General features: G+C 48.1%; 1 protein-coding gene across 1 annotated transcript in view; it reads right to left on the bottom strand.

The window, feature by feature from the left end:
- The window catches only part of tmtc2b (transmembrane O-mannosyltransferase targeting cadherins 2b), a 96,001-nt gene extending 81,934 nt beyond the window's left edge, over positions 1–14,067 (bottom strand). The window contains exon 1 of the mRNA XM_056416400.1: positions 13,527–14,067. Coding sequence (XP_056272375.1) covers positions 13,527–13,609 — 83 coding nt within the window. The 5' untranslated portion in view covers positions 13,610–14,067. The remainder of the gene's footprint in view (positions 1–13,526) is intronic.
- Positions 14,068–14,372: the final 305 nt, after the last annotated feature.

Genomic DNA, 14,372 nt, shown 5'->3' with positions numbered 1-14,372 from the left:
TACAAAACCTCAATCTCTCCCAGATTACACATTTATTTTTCTTTGAGGAGTCTCGTTATTCTGACACCGCGTCTCTCCAAACCTCAGCGGCCGGTTAAGGGGAAACAGTTGCGCACACTTTCTCTCAATCCAAACTTCCTCCTCGGCTCAAAAATAAACTCCAATCGTGTGTATCCATCTCCAGACGTGGAGGAAGACCTCACTTGGCCAAATAGCCAGAGGGGAGTTGCACATGTGGAAAGGTCGAAAATGATGGCCAGAGATGCTGAGGGTCAGCGCTCAGCCAAAATAAACCGGCAAAATCAACTCTGTAAACCATCATGATTCCATCATCTGTCGCCAGCGTGATTTTACTCATGGTGATTTTGAGAGAGAGAGAGAGAGAAAGTTGGCTCGGTCGGTGAAACACAATATAACACAAGCTGTTCTCCATCTGGAGAGATGTCAGACATGTCCGTCTCACCAAAGCCGTGACAAGCTACATTAGAACTAGTCAATTTACACCCCATTTGATTGGATTTGGTGATGCCATGTGAACACTTCAAAACATGAAAATAGATGTGGCCCGTGCTTAGCGACTAGAAACATAATCGTCCGATTATGACAACTCCACAGGTGTCGCTGGTGAGGAACCGCAAAAGTGCGAACAGAGACAGAAGAATAAAGACGGCACCAAAATAACTTAACCTACATATATAACTGGTTTCAATCTTTCATAACCCAAACGGCCATTTAGCAACAAAAAACCCTAAGGCTGAGATTACAGCTCTGGCTTGGATTCAACTCTTACCCTCTCTCTGCAGCTGCGAGATGAAAGGCTTGGCGAGGGTCACATCCAAGTGCGGTAAAGATTTTTGGGGGAATTTTGATTATTATTTTTTTTTACTTAGACGGATCTATCCAAAGACCTGGGCCAGACTAGTCGTCTGGTTGTAAATAACCTGTGGTGTCTCAGAGGGTGGCGTACTGCAGGCTGTTGTGCTTCGTACGCATGTTGCAGAGCATCAAACCCACACGCTGGGTTCCCGGCGCTCGACAGTATCAATTAGAGGCAGCTTGTGAAAAAAGGTTGTGTTTCCTCCGTTGCCATGGTCTGGTCTGATGTAGGAAGTGAGTGGGGGGGGGGGTCCTACAGCTGAGGTCCACAAGATTCCACTCTTTGCTCTGTCAGCTTGTTACCAAGTCCACGAATACAGACGACTGCAATACAACACACCTGATGAGTCCCTCCCGGTTTGCCTCCTCTCATCCCTCGCTATCGATGCATCAACTCAGAGACTTGAGGGAACACACAGCACCAGAATAAAGCACACAAGGGGCACAAGCCTTCCTGTGCCCCAGCGTTACAAGCCCGAGGGGGAGCAACATGTTATCCACGGTGGCTAAACTGTCCAGACCACAGGCCCTTCTGTGCTGCCTTTGACTCCCTTACCACACTCAGGAAACACCAGATACTGTTCTCATACTTCAAAACCACTTAAACCACAATAATAACACATTCCAACACGTTTGTCCTTTAAGGATTGGACCGAAACCTTTGAAAAAGAGGGGGAAAGTCCCAAGAGATGATATTGTCAGATGAAAAGCAACTTTATGCCAATGATGGGGCGTATGCAGCGTACAAGTCAGAGTTACAAGCTTCTTCCAACGGGCTCAACAGTATCATTTGGCCCGTCGCCCCAGTAGCCCCGATATTGAGTTCCCGGTTAGCCATTTGTTTTGGTTGCCAATGCTACTTAAAATTAAAAAAGTATCAAGAGCATGAAAACAAATTGGTAAAAATCAATACATTTTATGATGTGGCAACAATGTGGTTGAAGGATTTGGCACAAAAACTATGTTGGAGGAAATATCATGATTTGAGTTCAAATGGCTGCGTTGCTAAAGTTAAGGGAGCTTTGTTGTCATGGTTACAATAATAAACACAGGGTGAAGGTTAATGGTAACTTTCTCAAACCACTGGGGAGGACAGTCTCAAAAGTCCTCGGTGGGGAATTTTCCAAAGAGGCGAGTGATTGCTGCTGTTGCACAGATGTAAGTACTGTCAAAAGATAAATGAAAGAGAAACGGCTTTTAAACACTGAGAGGCAGCAGTGCACGACAGCGCTTATGAATATGAATGCGGCAAGTCATGTTTTTCCTAAAAGCTTCCCGACCGTTAAATCCCCGTCTCAAAAACACCAACAAGTTGTTTTGGCTTCTGTCAAATATTTGTAACCATTCTTGATTTCACATTTTCGTGACTAAAATATGTTTCTTAATTGAAAAGCAATATAATCACGACAATCCTAAATTAAATATGGCAACCGTTCTGGCAGCTTTAGCAACCAGAAGCAGATGACGGCTTTCCAGCTTGGCAACCGGCTCGAAAATATCGCCGGGTTCGCATTTCTCCAGGAGCATTGACCGTCGCATCACCTCTCCAGCCGTGCCACCCAACGCCAGCACGTCGAGCTGGCATATTCAGAAACACAAAGACGCTTCTGTTGGCTCGCCAACTGTGAATCCTGTGACCTCCGCCCTCTGGTCTCGCCAACTGGAGCGCGTACGACCGTAATGAGCTCAGCCGATTGGTTCTGACGGGTCCGGTTCACAAGCAGTTTGCTGCTCTGTCCAAACAGGGAACACTGAGGTCCTGCTTCTTTGTCCGTCTTAAACAACAGAGCAACACAACCAGGGCTTAATTCCCCTCCATTTAAGGACAAATGGCCTCCTTCATTGGGTCCAAGGAGAACAGAGGGACCACACAGCCCCCCTTCTTCTCACCATGGACAAAGGTATTGCCCCCGAACTGGCCAACTTGTGTCATAACCTTTATCGAAACGAGCCAGTACCCCTCCCTCAGAGAATAAGCCCATCGAGATGGAGAGGCCCCGTGAAGAGGGGTAGTCTTCTCCTCTTCCTCACTGAACAGAGGAGACTATGGCATCCCTGTTGGATACGGGGGACAGGGGAGGTTCCGTTTCTTGGCTCGAGGTTCTCTGCTTACACGTCGTGCCCCCTCTCAGCCACAGTCCTGTTAATCCCATTAATATGAAGAGGGCCAAGAGCCCGAGAGTGGCCGCGGCTTAGGAGCCATCAGCCAGCATTAGCCCTCGAAATCCAAACCCTTGTCTAGACCCATTAAGAATTTAGCCTGGCAGAGTCAAATCATTTGAGACCCACGTCTAATGATGGGAGCATAACCTACAGGAAGCGTTTACCCATCACACCATCGAAGCCTCGTTTCCTCACACCAGATGCATCGTGTTACTCGATTGTAAATCCCCACTAATCTCACTCGATTGGTCCAACGGTACATTTGATCCATCGTTTGGACTTGGTGTGTTCCTTGGCAGCTGTAGCGCCTTCTTTACATTATCGAGTATCCGTGTTGAACGTCTGCCACGCAATACCGACCACGTGGGGGATTTTCTCATTGGATGATTCGGTCCGGTATTAAACCCCATTCCCATGTTAAGGCGATTATTATTCCGTCTGCCTGTCTGTGGGCAGTCAGCTGCATGTGTGTGTGCTGCTCGCACCGCTTGATGTATTAGAAGAGATAATCTGCTGGCTTTTAATTAAATGGCCGGGCGAGCAGCACTGAGAATACCAAATAGGACGAGGGTCAACGTCTTGTGCGGCGCAGCGAAGACAATCTCTAATGCAGCTAACCCCACATCTCCATACGGCCGCGTTTCTCATCACACCGCATACCAGTCGGGTGATTACAAAGCATCGGAGCCTGATTAATGCAGCTTTGAAGCAGCTTGCCTCGGCCAGGCTGGAGCACAGCGAGGGGCTTTCATAAAACCGTGGCCACGGTGAGGGGCTCTCGACCCCACGGTGAGAACGGCGACCTGTGGATCACACGTGACAATCAGACATATTCAGTTTCATAAAGTGCGGAGAGCAAGTAGTTCCCTTCAGCTCTACATCAGACCATCACAGGTGTTTGAAGAGTCGGGGATGTATCACGTTTCTGGGAATCAGCGTGACCTGCAGGTCACGGGTGTCCGGTGGCGTGTTCACCGACGTAAAGTCTCGTTCAGGATTAGTCGGACCAAGAGAAGAACCTGAACTGGGGCTGAGTGTCGCTACCGTGTTCGGTACCTCAACCCGCTTGTTAACAACGCAGCAGCGTTTAGTATGTAAACCCAATCAGCCGTCCACAAAGGGTCCCCGGAGATGTTATGGGGGTCACCAAAGTCATCGGCAGATTTTCCAAAACCTTTGAGCCACATGACAATTGATAACTGTAGCCTACTTATAACATTTAATGTCATAGGACAGGCTAGTGCGCATTCTGGATAACAATGAGGCCCTGTTAACTCCGCCTCCTTGCATGTATTTCCTGCATATGGTTTTAAATCACACATGCATAAAACAAAGTTTTGACTTGTCAAAAATATTGCTCTTCGGAATTGCGTGTTTATCTATTCAAGATCATATGAAGTGATGTGGAAATTGGATTAAAAAGAATCAGAAATTCTAATTCAATTTATAAATGAGGCCTAGTGAAGGCTGTATTTTTACCTTTGCATTGAAAATGCCGGAAGGTTATGTTTTGATCGCCGTGTATTTATTTATTTATTTATTTGTATGCGTGTTATTCGCAAAACTCAAAAAGTATTGAACCGAATCGCATGCAATTTGGTGGGATGATTGTTTATTATCCGGGGATCAGTTGATTAGATTTTGGGATTGATCGGGTCAAAGGTCAAGGTCATGAACAGGTCAAAATCTTTCGCAGAACTCAAAAAGTATTGAACCGAATCGCATGAAATTTGGTGGGATGATTGGTTATTATCCGGGGACCATTTGATTAGATTTTGGGATCAATCGGGTCAAAGGTCAAGGTCAAGGTCATGGAAAGGTCAAAATCTTTTTTTACCATAGCACGATACATTTTTGTCCAATTGGTATGCAACTAATGCCAAAATGTTCATAATTCAATGCCCAATCTTGTGATATGCGAATGTATGCGCTCTACCGAGTGCCGGTTCTAGTTTTTGTTAGTTTGCCAGATTATTGTAGCCTGCATGATACGGGTTTTACTTAAACACTTAACATAGAGAAACAAATTCAATGTAAGTATCTATTCAATTGTGACCAAATGGGGGCACTTAAAGTTAGCAGGTAGTGGGAATATTATGAGTTCTGCAGGTATTTGGCCATACACCAAACTGTTGGCAAAAGTTTTTTTTAAAATTATAATGCTGAGGAAGAGGATGTCGTATTCGTCCTCTAATAACCGTGTTACTGTGAAAGTGTCACTGTTTGGATGTTTATGCGTTGGCCTTGTTTCACCATGTGAGCGTGATAATAAAGATTATAATTATTGTTCTCCAGTGTAGGTTCAGTGCTCCCGTTCAAGAGACAGTGCTACGCCGGCGCATCAGGATCCATTGTGTACCATTACTATGAGATCCAGCCCTCCTCTTTTTTTTTATCATTTATTAAAAAATATCTTATGTACAACAGTTAAATATTTTGCAAATATATTGGCAGAGCTAAAAAAAAAAATGTAAATGATAGAAAATATTGCAAGCATTGCAAACCAACATTTTTTTCTCAGATACTTGAGAAAAAAGAAGAAAAGGATGTGAAGAGAGAGGTGCTGGGAGGAGAAAGCCCACCCCTCCGGTCCTGGAGGGGCTCACAGAGCTCTGCTGTGCCCCCCCCCCCCCACCCCCAATAAGGGCCACACAGCCGCCTGAAGAGCCCATTGAACTGTTGTTTTCACAGTCAGCGGGAAACCGGCAGCTACCCAGAATGGAAAGGTAGAGAAAAGGAAGTCCACAGCCAGGCAACAGGATTTCAGTGTCCTGCTGCTTCTGCTGCTACGTGTGCGTTTCCACAAACTTTTACTTGTTAGGAAGTGCACCAATAAAACACTTTCTCAAATTTAATCGCTTTTGCACATTTTCCAAAATATGCAGGTATTCCAGATTTTCCATTTGTGCACACATGCACACCACAGGGAACGCGGTACAAAAAAAGGCCAACATTTTTTGAAACTAAATCAATAAAAAATGTAATAACCAAGATACAGTAAAGTGAAGCCCTATTCTGGGTCTGATGACAGTCGGGGGGGAAGGGGGGGGGATCATATCTAGTCAGCTGTTTCCTATTGACCTGAATATGAACTCACTCTACCCACGACTCAGATGTTAAAGTAATTCTGGTTTTGTGGTGAAGGGAAGCAACTCTCAAACATATCAGAACCCCTCATTAATGCTATTTTTAGAAATGAAATTCTGGCAGGATAGCTTATCTTGAAATGGTGGGCAAAGGTCAAAATAAGTATTCCTACCCTCATCGGCTATCTGTTGGCCAATGAGAGCTTAGGAGAAAGAAGATCTGATCCTCCTGTGGTCAGACACTGAGCTCTCTGGGCTGCTGGAGCTCAAGTAAAGACGGCCACATTAAGAGATGAGAGAATGGCTGGATGGTAGATGACTTATTGTTTCTGTGATTTGTAATCATCCCGAGAGAAGAAAATTAAAAATCAATTGGGACGAAAAGTAAGAAAAGGACTTGTGCAGACGTAACAACAACTCACGTGGCTGGCGTGTGAACAGACTCAAGTTTGGGCTTAATCTGTAAACGCTGGTCAGAAATCATAATCATGTATGTACGCTTTTGGAGGCATATTCACACTTTTCTTACATTTTTTTTTTTAAACTAGGTTTTCTTCACATTTTGTCACATCCACTTTTTCCATCGATCCAAACCCACGTCATCTAACGTAAAGCGAACAAGGGAAACAGTGCGGAGATCGGACATCGATGAACAACCACGGCGGGAAGAGTGGGAGCGAATCAAACAGACTGAGTTGGAGCCAGTGTCTAACGGAGCTGACGAAGAACACTTTCTGGAGTCTCCGACCGCCCACTCTGCCCAATTGAAGACTTTATCAGGGAACACGGACAACTGGATCTGAAACATGGCAAGTCCAAGATGAACCGGAATGTGGAGAATCTCTTTTTGATAAGATGGAACCATGACCTTCTCTGTTTGTCGAAACGAGGGGGACAGAATGATCGACTCTGGGGAAGGGATCATGGAGGGAACGTGATGCTCTCTCAAACAGACTCAGAGTTTTTCAAGACCTGGTAAATCTAAGGGTGCTTTCTGAACCTTTAAGACCTGATCAAGCTCCTGCTCCCCAAGGAACAAACCCGGAGTTCAGCTCGGTCATCTCCACAGCCACATCCATACCATTCATATCACATGGACATTCTACATCGACCTACCATGAATACATCATGCGACATCCGAACAGTCATCCACTGGACCGTCTGTGGTGGCTCGGAAGTTTTGCTGCGCATCCACCTAAAGTCATGGGTGCTAAGTATCAGAACAGGCGTGACCAAAAAGCTGCGCCGAACGGACCTAACTACAACTTCACCAGCAAGATCGCCATTCTCGTAGGCACATTCTACGCCATTCCCGAGAAAGCGGACCAATCTAAAAGACCTTTGCGGGAAGACAAAAAAGCACCGGACGAAAGCGGTGGTCTGACCAATGAGAGGCTGAGCTATGAGCAAGAGGATCGCCAGCTGTGCATGATCCAATCAGTGGCTGAGTGGGGGACCAGGATGCGGTTGAGGTACCGAGACTAGATCCAATCCAGTCTGGGACACCCAGCGACACCAACGCAACACGACATTCGCCTCCCCACGGTAAGTGTTGAGCTCTAACCAAAAGCGGTACAAGTTACCATCTTCCAGCTCAATGAGTTGCTGATAGCATATCCGTGATGCTCCGGTCTTGATCTGGCCAACATGCTGAGTACTGCGGCCTTATGGACAGAAGGGAGGGCGGGGCAGAGAGGACAAGGAGGCGGTACCAGAGACAGATGGAAGACAGAATGGCAAGGGCAGGGAGCAGCCTGGACTAGGTAGGCTATGTCTAGGCTGCCAGAACCATGAGCAGCCTAGCGGAGCACAGGAACTCTATTTAATGCTAAAGAGAGCGCGTTTTGAGCAGTGCTGAACTCGGCGCTAACAACACAACTGCTTTTGAGTCAGCTAGTAAGCCAACAACAGGCACCGTTAGCGAGGAACAACACACACTCTCGTGGGTGATAGACACACCTCTGTTCAGGGTGAACACCAGGACACAGAGTGAGGCAGCAGTACTGAAGACCTGCAGGGTGAGTACTGATAGACCTGAGAGCTCCAGCTACTGTGCTAACCTGCTAGCTCCTGGCTCCCCCCTAAGTCTTCACTCTCCCCCTGCTTCTCCCTATCCCCGAAGCCTGCTTAAGAGAGATCCACTATTGTCCAGCATCTTCCAATGATGCTACCCTCATGTTGTGATGATGACCGGTGCTGGCCCTCCTGGTGGTCGCTGACCTCTACTTCCTCCCTTCCTCCAGGGACGCCTTCCTTCCTCTCCTCATGGATGCTGCTCCAAATGCCCTCTGCTGTCTCCCAGGATGATCATGTCACTCTTCCTCACCACACACTCTGGCCTCTCATCTGGCAGGCTAGGCTTATTGCAACTGCTTCAGATCACTGTTCCCTCCCTCGTGGTCAGTCCAGTCCGGGCTGGCTGAAGCAGGAGCTGATGAGCTGCACTGCCTGTGTGCTTGGACCCCACACCCTGCAGGCAGAGGGGCCACAGGTGGTCAGGGTGGGCCCCCACCCCTCCCCCTCCTCACCCTCTGTCCCCCCCCCCCTCCCCCCCTCCCACACACCACTGTGTGCCTCTCTGTGTGGCCAGCTGTACCCCATCATTCCCATCAACCACATGTGGTGGTGTGTGACCATCATCAATCCTGATCAACGCGACTGAGGAACGACCTGATCTCTGATCTGTCACTCTGTGCTGGGACAACAGCCTCATCGGGACAATCACCTTAGCATGAATGCTGATTGTGGACTGACAGGAGTCACACAACAACAGAGGCAGACTCACCACTGGGGATTCACGGACTACTGTGGACTATGGTGACTGGGGTGGGGGGGGACGGAGTCCCACATCATGAGCTGTATAACATCTGACATGGTCGAACAACACAGACACTCTGGTGAGAAAGAAAGGCTCACTCCTACCAGGCAAGGAGCAAGTTTCAAGAATTTCCCAGAGGTCCTTCTATCCTTCAGCTGTAGAGCTGGAGAGCTGACCTGACACAGCATCCTGGCCTTTGCAGCCTGCCCAGCTCAGGACGGAAGGCAAGGCAGAGAGCCAGAGTGCTGTGCGAGCAGCTGAACTAATTGAACCACACCCTGCAGGACTTGCAGGACTTGTACACAGCCAGGTGCAGGCAAGGATCATGAGGATCCTCACCACCCCAACACCAGACCAACAACAGCTGCTGTTTCAGGTCAGGCCAGGCGCCAGGCGCTGCAGCTGCAAGAACAGAGAGAGGGGACGGAGTTTCTTTTCTTCAGCCATCTGGACTGTGAACTCTGACCAGGACTCACCCCCACACACACCTGCCCCTCTTAGGCACACACACACACACACACACACACACACACACTTAATGTGTGTGTTGTTTTGTTTTAAATGTGTGTACTTGTTGCCCTTGCATTCCTTGCTGAGCATTGCCACTTTCATTTCACTGCACACCCTGTGTGTGTATGTGACAAATAAAACATCTTGAATCTTGAATCTTGAATAAGCATCGACTTCCCCCTCTTCTGAGGACGAATCCACCAGAGAAAGTGTGCGGGCCAACGGGATTTGGGCAGGATGCCTCCCACACATCTCCTTCCTCTGCTGCCAAGCTGCTCGTACTCCCTGGTGATTTGAGGGAGGAAATGCATGAACATCAAAGTTTCCTCCAATCCGTCGCGCTTTGAAGAAGAAAAAAATAGCCACGTCCACCACACTGGTCGTCGGTCATTTTCGGCATTTTAAGGGGGGTAATTTGACGCGATATTTGATATTACATTAACTTGCAGACCCCGATCCAATTAGCCACACTTTCAAACCTTCCCCTTCGAACTGCAGAAGGAAGAAGAAAGAAAGAAGAAAAAAACTGAACTGCTTACCGAGCGGGACCATCTGGAGGCAGGGAGAGAGCGCCGAGCAGCGCCGCCTCCCAAACCATGTCGTGAGTCCCTCTCGGCAGGCGGGACGGTAATTACAGGGAGCAGAGAGAGAGACGGACTGGGGGGGGGGGGGGGGGCAAGCGGAGATACTCAAACCGCCGGGGTTGCCGCCCTTGGGCCCTCAACATAACCGCAGACAGCCCGTCCTGCAGGCCACGAGAGAAGGGTTCCAGATCAGTGCTCCGACACACAGGCCGGGGAGGAGGCGGCCGTCATGGGCACAGGCATACGGCGTATAGTCCACGTGAGGTCAGGGGCGGGGTCAACAGGAAGCCAGGACCACACGGAGCCCAAAGGAGACGTTGAAGTATCCCACCTACTTCCCTCTGTGTGTCCCTGAGGGGATCGAGGGGCGGAAAATGGGAGTAAAATGAAGCAAATGCAGCAGAAATAAATGAATAGATTCCCTGGAGTTTGTTTTTTCCCTCCCTGGAAGCCGGTTGGTGGATCATTAGAGCAACATGAGTCACTTCCCACAGCGCCGTGTGGCTTCTTTGCCGCCATCCAGTCGACGCTCACGTCAAACCGCATCAGCGCGAATAGTTCGTGAATCTTCTCGACTTCTTGAAATTAAAGCTCCCGGAGCACGGGGGCTTTTCTCGCCAGCTGTCTGAGCGTTATAAATCACCACCCATGGCCAGGGAGGCTGCGTCCTACGCCGTGACTTTCACAAACACACACACACACACGGTCGGTCGAACCGTAAGACATCAAACCGGGGCAGTAAAACAAGGCGGGTCCAGTTCATCCCATCCGTCAAGCGCCTGGCGGGGAACGATAATACACAGCGCCGTAGTGTGTGTTTGGGTGTGTGTGTGTATGCTTTAATATACCTTAACAACAGCTACATTTCTTCTGCTCTAAAATGGAAAATAAAGTGGCCTCCTTATCTTTTTGGACCTCCCTCCCCGTGTGCTCGCCTCGGTTAACCTGCGGCACGGGAAGCTCAACGATTCTGAAAACGATTTTAAAAAAATTAAAAAGGGCCGCGACATAAATTTCCGCCACCTGCAATCAAGCCAATAACGGCGCGATGATGCCGTCGCCAGGTTCTTGCTTTTGTGCCGCGGGTTTTCTAGCGTGCGGCCAGACACGCGATATTGCGCCAGTATTTCTCCCCTGACATTTATCTGGGCTCTCCCATATTCTTTCACTCAGCCCTAACTGTAGATCATAGAGCAGCAGAGATATGAACTACATGACGTACGATTCCCATTTTCCAGTGCAGGTGTCAAAGCTGTGTATGAGTTAATGATGAGTGTGTCCAGGGGGGGGGGGATGTGCTTCTCCTCCGGGCTGTAGTGTGTATCCAGGGAGGGATCGTAACAGCCTGCAGGTCCAGAAACTGTCATGTGTGAGATCTTCTTTTTTTTCTTCTTTCCCCGAGCTCGGAGGATACGTCTCGTACACTACCGTTCAAAAGTTTGGGGTCATCCAGACAATTTCGTGTCTTCCATGAAAACTCACTTTTATTTATCAAATGAATTGAGAATTGAATATAAAATGTAGTCAAGACATTGACAAGGTTAGAAATAATGATTAATATTTGAAGTATTAATTTTGTTCTTCAAACTTCAAGCTCAAAGGAAGGCCAGTTGTATCGCTTATATCACCAGCATAACTGTTTTCAGCTGTGCTAACATAATTGCACAAGGGTTTTCTAATCAGATATTAGTCTTCTAAGGCGATTAGCAAACACAATGTACCATTAGAACACTGGAGTGATAGTTGATGGAAATGGGCCTCTATACACCTCTGGAGATATTTCATTAGAAACCAGACACTTCCACCTAGAATAGTCATTTACCACATTAACAATGTATAGTGTGTATTTTTGATTAATGTTATCTTTATTGAAAAAACAGTGCTTTTCTTTGAAAAAGACATTTCTAAGTGACCCCAAACTTTTGAATGGTAGTGTACCTCGTGTAAACTTTCTTTCCTTTTCGAACGGCGACCTCCTCGAGGCCTTGGTTTACGGCGTGTGGAATGCATAAAGTTTGCTCAGATTAATGTGTCAGTGATAAGAAGCGCGTGGCGGAGAACACGCGGTGCCCTTTGCGGTAGTTATGTATTTCTCAAACACTCCTTTCACCACGAGAGGAATAAAGAGAGCGCGTTATGTATTCCACCATCAGACCAGACAATTCATTACTAATCCTCAGGTGTCTTTTCTGGGGCTCTTAGACATTTTACACACATTCACACACACACACAGAGACACACACCACATTGCCAGGAGCTAGGAGAATTGCCCAATCTGTCTCACAGAGAGAGGAATCAATGTTGAGATGTGGTAAAATATCCAGATGTAATAATTATGTGGCTATTTCTCATGAATATTCAGAAGGAGTTACAAGATGTTCGGGCACACCGGAGAAAACATCGACTATCGATCTTCATGACATTCTGCGATGCTGGTCATTATCCTTGTGATCCACAAATTGGTCACACACTCCCAGTTTAAATATATCCTGCCTCCGAGCTGCAGGGTGTTGTGGGTAATGGCGAGCTCACGGGTTGGATTTAATCCTCTTTTCACACACATGAAGTATTGTCCACGATGGCAGCTTCTTCCCCATCACAGTCACATTATTGTTTGTTTTCTTCTACAGGAGCACGTAAGATCACACTGGATTCATAAAGCACAGCTTTATGGATACAGTAAAGCACAGCTTTATGGATACAGAACACCACCTCTCTTGCTCAAGAGCCGCCCGGCCCACCTGACCGCAACACAAAGTGCAACTTTAAGACAAGAGAAGGCAAAGTAAAACAGCACCTTTGGACAGGAAGTGCTCTAAGTGCACCGCTCCGCTGTACAGGAAGTCCACCGGCAGCTGATGCGGGAGGGTGTTAATGTGCTGTTAGTTCACCAAGGTGCATCCTCTGGGTGCACTTTTAAAGGCTGCACCTGTTATACACACACACACACACACACACACGCTGTGGGGGGAAGCGCGTGGAGAAGAATATGAGCTGCACCCTATTCCACATTTGCCCTCCAGCGATCAATTAATGCCTCAAGACTTATGAGCAAGTCCAGACTGTGGAGGCTTCACCCATCCAGACTGGTCCCAGAGAGATAACTGGGAGAATGATGGAGGGATGTTCATGACAGGGCTGTATGATCATGACCCCTGGTTAAAACACGCGTGTACAGTGTGTGTGTGTGTGTGTGTGTGTTTTTGTGTGTGTGTGAATGTTACAGCGACCCCAAAGTGTCTCACACACATGCACAGTGATGACATGGCTGACAGCAGCACGCTCCGTGGAGAGAGTGATACTTTCCCCGAGGGCAGATCGCAGGAGTGAACCCGAACAGCGCGCACGAGTCCGCTGCGGCGCGTGCGCGGTTATTTCAACGTGATGAATGGAGCCATTTGCTCCGGAGCGCGTTGTTCATAAACGGTACCGGCGGACCCGGCGAGGCTGTCGGCGCGCAGCTGGACGTCATTCATTCAGCACGAGTACCTGTCATCGTAGCAGAAGTCGGCGTCCAGGGTGTTGACATACAGGACCAGAGCCACGGCGCCGCACAGCAGTTCTGCGAACATCTCTCTGCCTCGCACACACGCGTGGGGGGAAGAAGAAGAAGAAGAAAAGAAAAAAAGGACACAAATAAAAGAAGACAAGGCTGAAGAGCGAGACAGAGAGTCTCTATTCCTCTCTCAGTCCCCCGTCTTTGTCAGGGTGTCTCGGCGTAAACAAGTCCGTCTCTCCGCCGCCCTCGCGCCCCCCTCCCGGCATCATCCTCCTCGGGTGAAGTGCACAAAGTGGCTAATCCATAGGTCGCGGTTCTCTAACCCATGCCGGGGTCCGAGCTGTGGAGCCTTTCCGGTGCTGCTGCCGGGAGTAGCGCGAGCGAATAAAAAAATACCCGAGCTGCGTCTCAGCATTTCAGCGCACGCCTTCCCGACGCACACACACACACATGCATACACACACACACTGGAGGACCCGCGCTCTGATGCCTGGACCGCCGAGTCGCTGCCGGACCAACAGCGCTCACGTCGGCCGTGTAGCGTCCGCCACTTCCGGTGGAGCCTTCAAAACAAAAGCTCGCCTTTAAAGTTGTATTTTATGTGCATTTATAATAAAGCATGTATATAAGTGCATTTTTTGGAATTTATACACGAGGAAGTTTTCTCCTAACTGTTGGCTTTAACGCGGAATAACATGGAGTGTTGTGTATTTATTGTTTTGACACACACAAGAGAAGTTGGGTGGCAATAGACTAGCCAACATAGTAGGTATGCAATGACTGCATGTTTATGTTCAGTTACTTATGAATGGACTTATGTGTGCTATTTGTATTAT

Source organism: Pseudoliparis swirei, chromosome 6 (genome assembly GCF_029220125.1).
Source record: "Pseudoliparis swirei isolate HS2019 ecotype Mariana Trench chromosome 6, NWPU_hadal_v1, whole genome shotgun sequence".
Taxonomy (NCBI): domain Eukaryota; kingdom Metazoa; phylum Chordata; class Actinopteri; order Perciformes; family Liparidae; genus Pseudoliparis; species Pseudoliparis swirei.
Note: the sequence above shows the minus strand (reverse complement) of the source record. Positions and strands in the feature narration are given on the sequence as shown.